This window comes from Eucyclogobius newberryi, unplaced genomic scaffold, assembly GCF_026437365.1.
Source record: "Eucyclogobius newberryi isolate DKJ021-1_F unplaced genomic scaffold, fEucNew1.0.hap1 SCAF_6, whole genome shotgun sequence".
In the NCBI taxonomy this organism is placed as follows: Eukaryota; Metazoa; Chordata; class Actinopteri; order Gobiiformes; family Gobiidae; genus Eucyclogobius; species Eucyclogobius newberryi.
In genome coordinates, this window is record NW_027316278.1 from 39,093,250 (window position 1) to 39,107,051 (window position 13,802).

The 13,802-nt window shown below is 50.5% G+C and overlaps 1 protein-coding gene across 4 annotated transcripts in view; it reads right to left on the reverse strand.

Moving 5' to 3' along the window:
- LOC140346978 (tight junction protein 2-like) overlaps positions 1–13,802 on the reverse strand; it is a 146,772-nt gene that overhangs the window by 15,838 nt on the left and 117,132 nt on the right. For all 4 annotated transcript variants that reach the window (XM_072433278.1, XM_072433276.1, XM_072433275.1 and 1 more), the window contains exons 15-18: positions 12,099–12,194; positions 10,705–10,784; positions 2,413–2,623; positions 2,246–2,346 (exon numbers count right to left, since the gene is read on the reverse strand). In XM_072433278.1, the coding sequence (XP_072289379.1) occupies positions 2,246–2,346; positions 2,413–2,623; positions 10,705–10,784; positions 12,099–12,194 (488 nt within the window). The remainder of the gene's footprint in view (positions 1–2,245; positions 2,347–2,412; positions 2,624–10,704; positions 10,785–12,098; positions 12,195–13,802) is intronic.

Below are 13,802 nucleotides of genomic sequence, written 5' to 3' on the forward strand. Positions count from 1 at the left end.
TGTAAGGGGTGTGGTTGTGTTGTAAGGGGTGTGGTTGTGTTGTAAGGGGTGTGGTCGTGTTGTAAGGGGTGTGGTCGTGTTGTAATGGGTGTGGTCGTGTTGTAAGGGGTGTGGTCGTGTTGTAAGGGGTGTGGTCGTGTTGTAAGGGGTGTGGTTGTGTTGTAAGGGGTGTGGTTGTGTTGTAAGGAGTGTGGTCGTGTTGTAAGGGGTGTGGTCGTGTTGTAATGGGTGTGGTCGTGTTGTAAGGGGTGTGGTCGTGTTGTAAGGGGTGTGGTCGTGTTGTAAGGGGTGTGGTCGTGTTGTAATGGGTGTGGTCGTGTTGTAATGGGTGTGGTTGTGTTGTAAGGGGTGTGGTCATGTTGTAAGGGGTGTGGTCATGTTGTAAGGGGTGTGGTCGTGTTGTAAGGGGTGTGGTCATGTTGTAAGGGGTGTGGTCATGTTGTAAGGGGTGTGGTCGTGTTGTAAGGGGTGTGGTCGTGTTGTAAGGGGTGTGGTCATGTTGTAAGGGGTGTGGTCGTGTTGTAAGGGGTGTGGTTGTGTTGTAAGGGGTGTGGTTGTGTTGTAAGGGGTGTGGTTGTGTTGTAAGGGGTGTGGTTGTGTTGTAAGGGGTGTGGTTGTGTTGTAAGGGGTGTGGTCGTGTTGTAATGGGTGTGGTCGTGTTGTAAGGGGTGTGGTCGTGTTGTAATGGGTGTGGTCGTGTTGTAAGGGGTGTGGTCGTGTTGTAAGGGGTGTGGTCGTGTTGTAATGGGTGTGGTTGTGTTGTAATGGGTGTGGTTGTGTTGTAAGGGGTGTGGTCATGTTGTAAGGGGTGTGGTTGTGTTGTAATGGGTGTGGTTGCTTTGTAAGGGGTGTGGTCGTGTTGTAATGGGTGTGGTCGTGTTGTAATGGGCGTGGGCGTGTTGTAAGAGGCGTGGTTGTGTTGTAATGGGTGTGGTCGTGTTGTAAGGGGTGTGGTTGCTTTGTAAGGGGTGTGGTCGTGTTGTAATGGGTGTGGTCGTGTTGTAAGGGGTGTGGTCGTGTTGTAATGGGTGTGGTTGTGTTGTAATGGGTGTGGTTGTGTTGTAAGGGGTGTGGTCATGTTGTAAGGGGTGTGGTTGTGTTGTAATGGGTGTGGTTGCTTTGTAAGGGGTGTGGTCGTGTTGTAATGGGTGTGGTCGTGTTGTAATGGGCGTGGGCGTGTTGTAAGAGGCGTGGTTGTGTTGTAAGGGGTGTGGTTGTGTTGTAAGGGGTGTGGTCGTGTTGTAAAGGGGGTGTTGTTGTGTTGTAATGGGTGTGGTCGTGTTGTAAGGGGTGTGGTTGTGTTGTAAGGGGCGTGGTTGTGTTGTAATGGGTGTGGTTGTGTTGTAATGGGTGTGGTCGTGTTGTAAGGGGTGTGGTTGTGTTGAAATGGGTGTGGTTGTGTTGTAAGGGGTGTAGTCGTGTTGTAAGGGGTGTAGTCGTGTTGTAATGGGTGTGGTTGCTTTGTAAGGGGTGTGGTTGTGTTGTAATGGGTGTGGTTAATTTGTAAGGGGTGTGGTCGTGTTGTAATGGGCGTGGGCGTGTTGTAAGAGGCGTGGTTGTGTTGTAATGGGCGTGGGCGTGTTGTAAGGGGTGTGGTTGTGTTGTAATGGGTGTGGTTGTGTTGTAATGGGTGTGGGCATGTTGTAAGGGGTGTAGTTGTGTTGTAAGGGGTGTGGTTGCTTTGTAAGGGGTGTGGTTGTGTTGTAATGGGTGTGGTTAATTTGTAAGGGGTGTGGTCGTGTTGTAATGGGCGTGGGCGTGTTGTAAGAGGCGTGGTTGTGTTGTAATGGGCGTGGGCGTGTTGTAAGGGGTGTGGTTGTGTTGTAATGGGTGTGGTTGTGTTGTAATGGGTGTGGGCATGTTGTAAGGGGTGTAGTTGTGTTGTAAGGGGTGTGGTTGTGTTGTAATGGGCGTGGGCGTGTTGTAAGGGGTGTGGTTGTGTTGTAATGGGCGTGGTGTAAGGGGTGTGGTTGTGTTGTAATGGGTGTGGTTGTGTTGTAATGGGCGTGGGCGTGTTGTAATGGGTGTGGGCGTGTTGTAAGGGGTGTGGTTGTGTTGTAAGGGGTGTGGTTGTGTTGTAAGTGGTGTGGTTGTGTTGTAATGGGTGTGGTCTTGTTTTAAAGGGTGTGGTCCTCTTGTAGGGAGTGAGGTGGTGGTTATGGCCTTGCTCAGATGGGAGTGGATTTGTAAAGGGGGCGTGGTTTCATTGAGAGGGTGTGGCCTTGCTGTGGGGGTGTGGCTTTACCTTGCCATCAGAAACCCAGACCGGCTGTGACTGCTGCTCTCGGATGATCTCTTTCAAACTGCCGTACCAAGCGTCGTTGGCTGAGTTCAGGTCGATCGAGGCTGAGACACAAATGGTTTCAGATCAGAGTCGTGTCTTTGCGGCGAGAGCCACGTGCAGGATCTCACCAGTGAACAGATGCGAGCAGCTCCGCTTCAGCTTCATGGCCTGGTCGTAGAGTTTGCGCGTGCTGCGGCTGGAGGTCGGCACGAGCCGCTGCCTCATGGCCTTGACGCCGTGCTTGCTCTCTGGGTTGAAGAAGATGACGATGGGGTACCACTGGCTGTAGTTCAGAGTGTCCACGGCTCGGGGGGTGACGTCCAGCAGCGCATGCTTCTCCTGTGCAGGGGTCACATTAGAACGTTGTAATGCATTAAAACTCCTACATCAGGTAAATGAACAGTGCCCTTGTCTTTCTTCAGACCAGGGTCTTTCTTCAGACCAGGGCTCAGCAAACCTAGAAACATGTGTCACGCTGGGAGTGACACATGCTGCAAAATTGCCCAAAAATATTACGTCCAGCTCTTTGACTCGTCATATTCAAATTTTTGTATTGACCTTTATTTAACCGGGAAAGTCTCACTGAGATTAAGAATCTCTTTTGCAGGGCAGTCCTGGCCCTAGAGGGGAGGAGCCTAATGTACATGTTTTTTTAGTGATAGTGGAAAACAGAGAACCTGGAGGAAACCTACGCAGACGAGGGGAGAACATGCAAACTCCACACAGAAAGGCCCCATGCGGGTTCGGGAATCAATCTCAGGACCTTGATTCAACGCTTTTAGATGCAGATTATTGCAAATCAAAGTGTCTGTGTTGATACAAGCGTTCGTCTTTCTCCAGTGGAGTTGTCACTGCAATGACACAACCCTCACAACTTTTGATTCTGTGGCTCCGACTCATGTGACATCCATAAGAAGAAATAGAACCTGAGTGAAACAAACACGGTGGAACACGGTAAGAATTGTGAGTGAGGAAAAGAGAGCCGCAACGGTGAGCAAGGCACGGAGGTCAGAGAGGGGAGCGCGAGTTCCAGTAACAACGGTGCAGGTAAATCTATCATTCATTTAATTTATTTATTCATACAGGAAATCCCAATGAGAAAAGTTCTCTTTTTCATGGGTAAAACACAACACAGATTAGAAAAACACACAACCAAACTGATATTGTTCTGGGGTTTGACTGTTGCAGGCCACAGTGTGGCATCACAGTGTGACATCACACTGGGTCCAAAGGGACAGAAACATGCTTCAGGCTCCTCTTCATGTGCTTTGGGGGAGAATCGGATCAGATCAGTTGGATAGTGCAGCTGTCACACAGGCTTTCCTTTTATTTCCTTTTATTTAACCTCATCATCAGGAATTAAAAAGCAAGAATTGAAAATATAGTTCCTTATCTCCAACAAATACGTTTTTACCACTTGATTCAATTCAAATTGACCATATCTTCCTGCCTTAGGGGAGTGGCTTAAATAGTGCGTGTCCAGGGTGAGAAGGGATCGCTGCGATCCAACCTGGAGCCACAGTGGTGATGGGGGAGTCTGTCAAGGTCAGGGGGGAGTCTGTCAAGGTCAGGGGGAGGGGGGAGTCTGTCAAGGTCAGGGGGAGGGGGGAGTCTGTCAAGGTCAGGGGGAGTCTGTCAAGGTCAGGGGGGAGTATGTCAAGGTCAGGGGGGGAGTCTGTCAAGGTCAGGGGGAGTTTGTCAAGGTCAGGGGGGAGTCTGTCAAGGTCAGGGGGGAGTCTGTCAAGGTCAGGGGGAGGGGGGAGTCTGTCAAGGTCAGGGGGAGGGGGGAGTCTGTCAAGGTCAGGGGGAGGGGGGAGTCTGTCAAGGTCAGGGGGGAGTATGTCAAGGTCAGGGGGGAGTCTGTCAAGGTCAGGGGGAGTTTGTCAAGGTCAGGGGGGAGTCTGTCAAGGTCAGGGGGGAGTCTGTCAAGGTCAGGGGGAGGGGGGAGTCTGTCAAGGTCAGGGGGGAGTCTGTCAAGGTCAGGGGGGAGTCTGTCAAGGTCAGGGGGGAGTTTATCAGGGGGAGTTTGTCAAGGTCAGGGGGGGAGTAGTGAGCGGATGGTGAGCCAGACTCACCATCCGCTCACTATCCAGTGACGTCATTTCCGGTGAGTGTGTCGCGTTTTCAGAGCTGTTCGTTCTTAGAGCCTTTTACCGATTAATCCACGAATTATACACACTATTTACGCATCATATACACAAAAGTGAGCGTTTGATTTCTCCGCAAACAATCCGGAGCCTCAAGCCGCTCGCTTTTCAGTATTTCGTGGATTAAAAAGCCCTCCTCACTCTCTAGCTCCAGCCTGAACTAGCCTAGCGTAGCCTAGCCGCTAGCGTCATGGCTGGATCTACCTTTACCTGTTTGAGCTGTCATATGTCGAGTCAGAACCCTGGCTCCTTCTCTGATGATAGGTGCGTGAAGTGCAGTGTAGTGGTAGTTTTGGTTGCCAGGGTTACGGAGTTAGAAGCGCGGATCCGCTGTTTAGAGGAGCTAAAGTCCAGTTATAGTTCGGTTTTAGCGCGAGGGCTACCGGACCGCGCTCCAGGGCGTAGCATTAGCATTAGCAGTAGCAGTAAGGCCGAGCTCAGCCCCTCAGCGTCTCCCGTGCAGCCGGGACTAGACCAGGAACAGAATAGGGACCATTTTGTGACAGTTCGGATGGGACAAGGCGCTAAACGCCGAACCTCAGAGCGCCGTGAGCTTCACGTCTATAATAGGTTTTCTCCCCTCAGCGATCACACGCCCGCTGAACACACGAGAGAAACTCTTGTAATCGGGAGTTCTATTGTTAGAGACGTGAAGCTGCCAGCTGCTAGCGTTAGGTGTTACCCGGGGGCCAGAATGGGTGACATCGAAGGAAACCTTAGGATCTTAAAGCGGAGTAGGACCCGTTTCCGGCGAGTCGTGGTTCACGCAGGCGGTAACGACGCCCGGCGGAGACAATCAGAGGTGCTCAAAGTTCAAGTAGCCGCGGTGTGTGACCTAGCGAAGTCGATGTCGGACACTGTAATATTTTCTGGTCCCCTGCCCAATCGGATCAATGCTGAATTGTACAGCCTCTTTCAGCATTCAACAACTGGTTATCTAGATGGTGCCCTCAAAACAACGTTGTCTTTATTGATAACTGCAGTGCGTTTTGGGGAAAGCCCGGGCTCATACGCAGGGATGGCATCCATCCGACTTCGGAGGGTACATCCCTATTAGTTCGGAATTTGACCGATAGTCTTAGTCGTGTTAAGTGACCATCTAGGGATGAGCCCCGGGCGCAGAGCAGCAGTTTAAGACGCTCCTCTGTCGCTGAACTCTCGCCCGTTCTGTCACATGTGAAGTGTTCAGATTCAAGACAGATAGAGACTGTGTGTGTCCCTCGTGTCCCTCGTGTTCCTCGTACAAATAATGCCAAAAAGTCACATCTCAGAAACAATATTTCAGGCATCAGACCAAATAACTTAAGGAAAATAACAATCACAAATGACACAAATATACAAATGAATACGTAACGAACACGTAAAATGTGGACTGCTAAACATTAGAGCAATTTCCTCCAAATTGCTCTTAGTTAATGAATTAATTAGTGACTATAACATAGATCTTCTAGCTCTAACTGAAACGTGGCTTCAACAAGACGACTACGTCAGACTAAATGAGTCCACCCCACCCATGTAAACCCCACCCACCCATGTAAACCCCACCCACCCATGTAAACCCCACCCACCCATGTTAACCCCTCCCACCCATGTTAACTTTCAGACTGCCAGGAGCACAGGCCGAGGTGGTGGTGTGGCAGTGATCTCACACTCAAGCCTACTCATGAGCCCTAAAACTAACAATGCATTTCACTCATTTGAAAGCCTTATGCTGTCGATCACATGTCCAAATATGAAAAACCAAAAAGGAGTTTTGTTCATAGTTATCTACCGACCTCCTGGTCCCTATTCAGAGTTTTTAACAGAGTTTTCTGACTTTATATCAAACTTAGTGTTAGCCTGGGATAAAATAGTTATAGCTGGAGACTTTAATATCCACGTGAACATGAGTGATGACGCTCTCAGTAATGCCTTCAGCGCCTTGTTAGACAGCATTGGTTTCACTCAGAATGTAAATAAAGCGACTCACACTCACAAGAACACTCTGGATCTTGTCCTAACGTATGGAACAGAGATTAGTGACCTCAGTGTCCTCCCTCAAAACCCTATATTGTCAGATCATTTCCTAATTACCTTTCAGTTTATTCTTAAAGATCATCCAGTCCCACAAAATAAAGTTATAATGAAAAGGACAATATCTGAAAAATCTATCTCAAAATTCAAAGAAATAATAGAGCCAATATTCAGTGACATGTCATGTGATCATGTCATGTGATCCTGCTGAGAATAGTTTTAGTCCCAGTATAAGTGATCAATTTGTCGACTTGACCATGAATTCTCTGAAGTCTGCTCTTGACGTTGTCGCGCCGTTAAAACAGAAGGTCATTAGGCCAAAGCGCCTCCTCCTGGTACAACCAAGAACTGCGTTCACATAAACAAAGAGTTAGAAAGTTAGAGGAATTATTTCGTCGCTCTCACACCGAAGAATCCCTAAAAGCATGGAAAAGTTGCCTGCTGTCCTATAAGCAGGCTCTGCGTAAGGCCCAAACCAGATATTATTCAAATCTAATAGAAGTCAACAAAAGTAACACTAAATTCCTTTTCAGCACTGTAGCTAGGCTAACAAACTGTCACAGTGCAGTAGAGCCCTCAATCCCAGCTACACTCAGCTCTGATGATTTCCTCCTATTTTTTAACAATAAAATAAAAACAATCAGAGATAAATTAGATGAAATTACCCCCGCTATTAGCCCTGAACTAGCCCAAGCTGTAAATCTAACGTCCCATATAAATCCACCTGTAAACTTAGAAAGGTTCACAGCTGTTGATCAAGAGAGAGAACTTCAGCCATTATGTCCTCTAAAAGCTCCACTTGTGTCCTAGAGCCCATTCCAAGCTCCTCAAAGACATTCTCCCCCTAATTATAGACCCTATTCTTAATATAATAAATACTTCACTCCAAAGTGTTTATGTTCCACGTCCTTCAAACATGACGTCATTAAACCTCTTCTGAAAAAGACTCATCTAGATCCCGACTACAGACAAACTACAGACCTATTTCAAATCTTCCCTTCGTCTCTAAAATCCTTGAAAAAGTTGTAGTAAAACAGCTTTGTCGCCACCTGCAGGACAATAACTTATTTGAAGTTTTCCAGTCAGGGTTCAGAGCCCACCACAGCAGGGTTCAGAGCCCACCACAGCAGGGTTCAGAGCCCACCACAGCAGGGTTCAGAGCCCACCACAGCACTGAAACTGCACTAGTTAAAGTCACAAATGATTTGTTATTAGCCGCTGACGATGGACTGGTCTCAATCCTGGTTCTGTTGGACCTCAGCGCAGCGTTTGACACCATCGACCACAACATTCTACTGCAGAGGTTAGAATGTGATGTAGGTGTCAGAGGCCCCGCCCTCAGCTGGTTTAAATCCTATCTATCTGATAGGTTCCAATTTGTTAATGTAAACCAGAGCTCCTCACCATGCTCTAAAGTAACTTACGGTGTGCCTCAGGGGTCAGTACTGGGTCCAGTTCTGTTTACTCTTTATATGCTGCCATTAGGCAACATTATCAGAAAGCATGGCATTAACTTCCACTGCTATGCAGATGACACTCAGCTGTATTTATCAATGAAACCTGATCAGAGCGATCAAGTAGACAGACTTAGTACTTGTGTGAAGGAGATAAAAACCTGGATGACACTAAACTACCTGCTTCTTAACCCTGAAAAAACCGAGGTCATTGTGCTTGGCCCTAAGCATCTACGAGACGCTCTATCTGAGCAGATAGTCACACTGGACAATGTCAGTGTAGCCTCCAGTTCTACTGTAAGAAACTTTGGAGTCTTATTTGATCAGGAGCTCTCATTTAAAGCTCATATAAATCAAGCTTGTAAAACAGCCTATTTCCATTTGCACAACAAGAGCCAAAATCAGAAGAATCCTGCCTAAAAGTGATGCCGAAAAACTTATCCATGCATTTGTAACGACTAGATTAGACTACTGTAACTCCTGCTCACAGCGTGTCCTAAAAGCTCCATAAAAAGCTTTCAACTGGTTCAAAATGCAACAGCAAGATTACTAACAGGAACAAAAAGAAGAGAGCACATTACGCCAGTGCTGAAGTCTCTTCACTGGCTCCTGTCCAGTTTAGAATCAAATTTAAAATTCTACTCTTGACCTACAAAGCCATAAATGACATGGCCCCATCCTACCTCAAAGATGCTATAGAACCATATCATCCAAACAGAGCTCTTCGCTCTCAGAATGCTGGCCTTCTGGTGGTGCCAAGAGTCTCTAAAAGTACTGTAGGAGGTAGAGCGTTTAGCTACCAAGCTCCTGTGTTATGGAATCAGCTCCCGACCCATGTTAAATATGCTGACACAGTCTCTTCATTTAAGTCCAGGCTTAAAACGTTCCTCTTCGAAATCGCTTATGGTCAGACTAGTTAGGAACAGAAACATAAACCCACAGCTTCAGCTACGCTGCCCTAGGAGCAACTGTGCTGGGGGAAGTATGGCAGCTTGAGCACTATCCTCTTCTTCTGACTACTTATGCTATCAAACAATATTTATTTTTTAATTCCACTTGCAAACTGTTCACCGCCTTCTTTTTCTTTCTCTCACTCCTGAGGTCCTGTGGACCCAGATGCCCCTCCCCTGGTGAAGTGGTCCCTGCCCTGTGTGGACGGTCCCTCATCTGCCTGAAGAGTGGCTCCAGCTCCAGTCTCCCTCGTGTCCGTCTGTGAGAGTGAGATCTCTCCTTCACTGGAACTCCTCCAGGTTTCTACGCTTTTTCCCAAAGAGGTTTTTTTTGTAGTTTTTCCTGGCCGAGAAGGAGAGTCTAAGGACAGAGGACCCTGGGACATCGTCCCTCGCCACCACAGACATTGTCTGACTCCCTCGCCACCACAGACATTGTTGATTCATTTCTCCCTGTGGCCCTCAGAGGCAACTGTTGTTGTGATTTTTGGCCTTACAAAAATAAATTGATTTGATTTGAAGGTCAGGGGGGGAGTATGTCAAGGTCAGGGGGAGTATGTCAAGGTCAGGGGGGAGTCTGTCAAGGTCAGGGGGGAGTCTGTCAAGGTCAGGGGGGAGTTTGTCAAGGTCAGGGGGAGTTTGTCAAGGTCAGGGGGGAGTATGTCAAGGTCAGGGGGGAGTCTGTCAAGGTTAGGGGGAGTCTGTCAAGGTCAGGGGGAGGGGGGAATCTGTCAAGGTCAGGGGGGAGTCTGTCAAGGTCAGCGGGAGTCTGTCAAGGTCAGGGGGAGTCTGTCAAGGTCAGGGGGGAGTCTGTCAAGGTCAGGGGGAGTCTGTCAAGGTCAGGGGGAGTCTAACAAGGTCAGGGGGGAGTATGTCAAGGTCAGGAGTCTGTCAAGGTCAGGGGGGGAGTCTGTCAAGGTCAGGGGGAGTCTGTCAAGGTCAGGGGGGAGCCTGTCAAGGTCAGGGGGGAGTGGGAGGCTATGGAGAAATTGAGACATTCTTCCCCAGCCGCACGCACTGCCTCTGATCTGTCATGAAGTCAGTGCTCCCCCTGCAGGTGGAGTCGGTGCTCCCCCTGCAGGTGGAGTCGGTGCTCCCCCTGCAGGTGGAGTCGGGGCTCCCCCTGCAGGTGGAGTCGGGGCTCCCCCTGCAGGTGGAGTCGGTGCTCCCCCTGCAGGTTAGTCGGGGCTCCCCCTGCAGGTGGAGTCGGTGCTCCCCCTGCAGGTGGAGTCGGTGCTCCCCCTGCAGGTGGAGTCAGGGCTCCCCCTGCAGGTGGAGTCAGGGCTCCCCCTGCAGGTGGAGTCAGGGCTCCCCCTGCAGGTGGAGTCAGGGCTCCCCCTGCAGGTGGAGTCAGGGCTCCCCCTGCAGGTGGAGTCAGTTGGGGAAATATTTTCAACCAGATTAACAACTATCAGCCATTGTTGTGGACATTTATGCTCTAAAACCAAACTGATGCTAATATTATTTATTGTTAACTTCAACATAATAATCTAATCTTTAACAAACAATTTCTCTAATATTTTAGAAAATTGTAAAAGTAAAGAAATGGGTTCATAATAACAAGTCAGATATTTGTGCAATGGAATAACTTTTGCTATTTTTATTTGGTTTGTAACAATTCCAGTTTCAAAAAGACAAATTACATTATACAAACAACAATTGATAAATTAAGTTACGGATGTTACTGCGATGGCACAAGTACTGTGTGTACTGCAGTACCAAGTACTGTGTGCACTGCAGTACCAAGTACTGTGGGTACTACAGTACCAAGTACTGTATGTACTGCAGTACTTCATGATGCAGGATGTCACCATGTTAAAGCAAAAAGTAAAACATGAAGTGGTTACTATAGTTACCTGTTCAATGATCAGTCGAATAGTGTTGAGTCGCACCACTCCTGACGACTTCTCCGAACCAGCGTCTTTGGGCTCAGTTTCTGTTCAAGAGCAAAAGGACAAGTGAGTCCACTGTCCTCCTCACGCGTCCTCCTCAAGCGTTCCCCTCACGCGTCCTCCTCAAGCGTTCCCCTCACGCGTCCTCCTCAAGCGTTCCCCTCACGCGTCCTCCTCAAGCGTTCCCCTCACGCGTCCTCCTCACGCGTTCCCCTCACGCGTCCTCCTCACGCGTTCCCCTCACGCGTCCTCCTCACGCGTTCCCCTCACGCGTCCCCCTCACGCGTCCCCCTCACGCGTCCCCCTCACGCGTCCCCCTCACGCGTCCCCCTCACGCGTCCCCCTCACGCGTTCCCCTCACGCGTCCCCCTCACGCGTCCCCCTCACGCGTCCCCCTCACGCGTCCTCCTCACGCGTTCCCCTCACGCGTTCCCCTCACGCGTTCCCCTCACGCGTTCCCCTCACGCGTTCCCCTCACGCGTTCCCCTCACGCGTTCCCCTCACGCGTTCCCCTCACGCGTTCCCCTCACGCGTTCTCCTCACGCGTTCCCCTCACGCGTTCCCCTCACGCGTTCTCCTCACGCGTTCTCCTCACGCGTCCTCCTCAAGCGTTCCCCTCACGCGTCCTCCTCAAGCGTTCCCCTCACGCGTCCTCCTCAAGCGTTCCCCTCACGCGTCCTCCTCACGCGTTCCCCTCACGCGTCCTCCTCACGCGTTCCCCTCACGCGTCCTCCTCACGCGTTCCCCTCACGCGTCCTCCTCACGCGTTCCCCTCACGCGTCCCCCTCACACGTCCCCCTCACGCGTCCCCCTCACGCGTCCCCCTCACGCGTCCCCCTCACGCGTCCCCCTCACGCGTTCCCCTCACGCGTCCCCCTCACGCGTCCCCCTCACGCGTCCCCCTCACGCGTCCCCCTCACGCGTCCTCCTCACGCGTTCCCCTCACGCGTTCCCCTCACGCGTTCCCCTCACGCGTTCCCCTCACGCGTTCCCCTCACGCGTTCCCCTCACGCGTTCCCCTCACGCGTTCCCCTCACGCGTTCCCCTCACGCGTTCTCCTCACGCGTTCCCCTCACGCGTTCCCCTCACGCGTTCTCCTCACGCGTTCCCCTCACGCGTTCCCCTCACGCGTTCTCCTCACGCGTTCCCCTCACGCGTTCCCCTCACGCGTTCCCCTCACGCGTTCCCCTCACGCGTTCTCCTCACGCGTTCCCCTCACGCGTTCTCCTCACGCGTTCTCCTCACGCGTTCTCCTCACGCGTTCCCCTCACGCGTTCTCCTCACACGTTCTCCTCACACGTTCTCCTCACACGTTCTCCTCACACGTTCTCCAACAGTCAGAAGGACAAAGCACTCACTGGCCATGACAAACTGGTCGGGCATGTCCGTGGCCAGCCTCTCCGTGGCTGCGTCTGTGATTGGCCCAAACAGGACCACCGGGCGCCGGAAACCGGCTGCGACACAAACACAGATGAACTCTCAAGACAAGAAACTGGAATAAAAATACTTTACAAAATGTGGCAATTGTAACAATTTTAGATTTACTACTCAAAATACTGGATGTTTGAAAATTCCTAAAGTTTGTCTACAGAGCCAACAGGTCTGTGGACGACGCCATCAACCTGGCTCTCCACTTCACCTGCAGCACCCGGACTCCCCGGGAACCTACGTCAGGATCCTGTTTGCACGCCGATGATGGAACAGTTCTACACGGCCATCATCGAGTCCATCCTCACCTCCACCATCCTCACCTCCTCCATCCTCACCTCCTCCATCCCCACCACCTCCATCACTGTGTGGTACACTGGCTGAAATAGTCCATGTCCAGGGTGAGAAGGGTCAGCTGTGCACTGACCTGTTCGTCCCAGAGTCCTGCAGACGTACAGGTCCTGCAGAGATGGAAGTCTGCAGCCGGTCACCTTCTCAACAGAGGGCGCTGTAGTCTCTGTCTGTCCCTGGCTGTGGCTCCAGCGTACCACACGGTGATGGAGGAGGTGATGGAGGAGGTGATGGAGGAGGTGATGGAGGAGGTGATGGAGGAGGTGATGGAGGAGGTGAGGATGGACTCAATGATGGACGTGTAGAACTGCACCATCATCTCCGCTGCCATCTTTGCTTTCTTCAGCAGCTGCATGAAGTACATCCTCTGCTGGGCCTTCTTGGTGAGGAGCTGATGGTGAGCTCCCACTTGAGGTCCTGGTGATGGTGGGCCCCCACTTGAGGTCCTGGTGATGGTGGGCCCCCACTTGAGGTCCTGGTGATGGTGGCTCCTCCCACTTGAGGCCCTGGTGATGGTGGGCCCCCACTTGAGGTCCTGGTGATGGTGGGCCCCCACTTGAGGTCCTGGTGATGGTGGGCCCCCACTTGAGGTCCCGGGTGAACCGAGCACCGAAACACAGGGGCGGAGCCATCTTGATACCAAGGTTAATATAGTTTTGATCTTGTTGTATATATATTGTATTTTAAAGGTGCCATAACATGCTTTTGTTCACGTTTCGTAGTCTATCCTAAGTGTATGATTGATAATAATAAGGGTTGTGCAACACCCTTAACATAATAGTTAAGAAATATCACCCAGACCTTGGACCCCCTCACCAACCCGGAAATGCAAACGGCTTGGTTTGATATTCGCCCCCACCCTTGAGAAGAGCGATCTGGCTCCCCCGCCCAACCCGTGACGTAGTCTCACAGCGTGTGTGCCCCGCCCACCCGTGACGTAGTCTCCGTGTGTGCCCCGCAACTGTGTGCTGTTAGCTCCGCGGTGCGCTGCTCCTGCCGCGCGACTGAGTGAGAAACGATAGAACTTCAGATCAACACTACTTTGAGCCTAAATATATATATATATAGATATATATATATAGATATATATATATATTAGTACTGAACACTCGTAATACTGACCTAACCTAATACTGATGTGCAATTCTGTCATATGTGCAATTACTGTGAAATTCATGTGCAATCTATGTGCTGTCGTGACACATATTCATGTGCAATTACTGTCGTGATCACATGCAATGGTATTTATGTATTTATTTATTTATTTGTCTATGGGAGTTTTT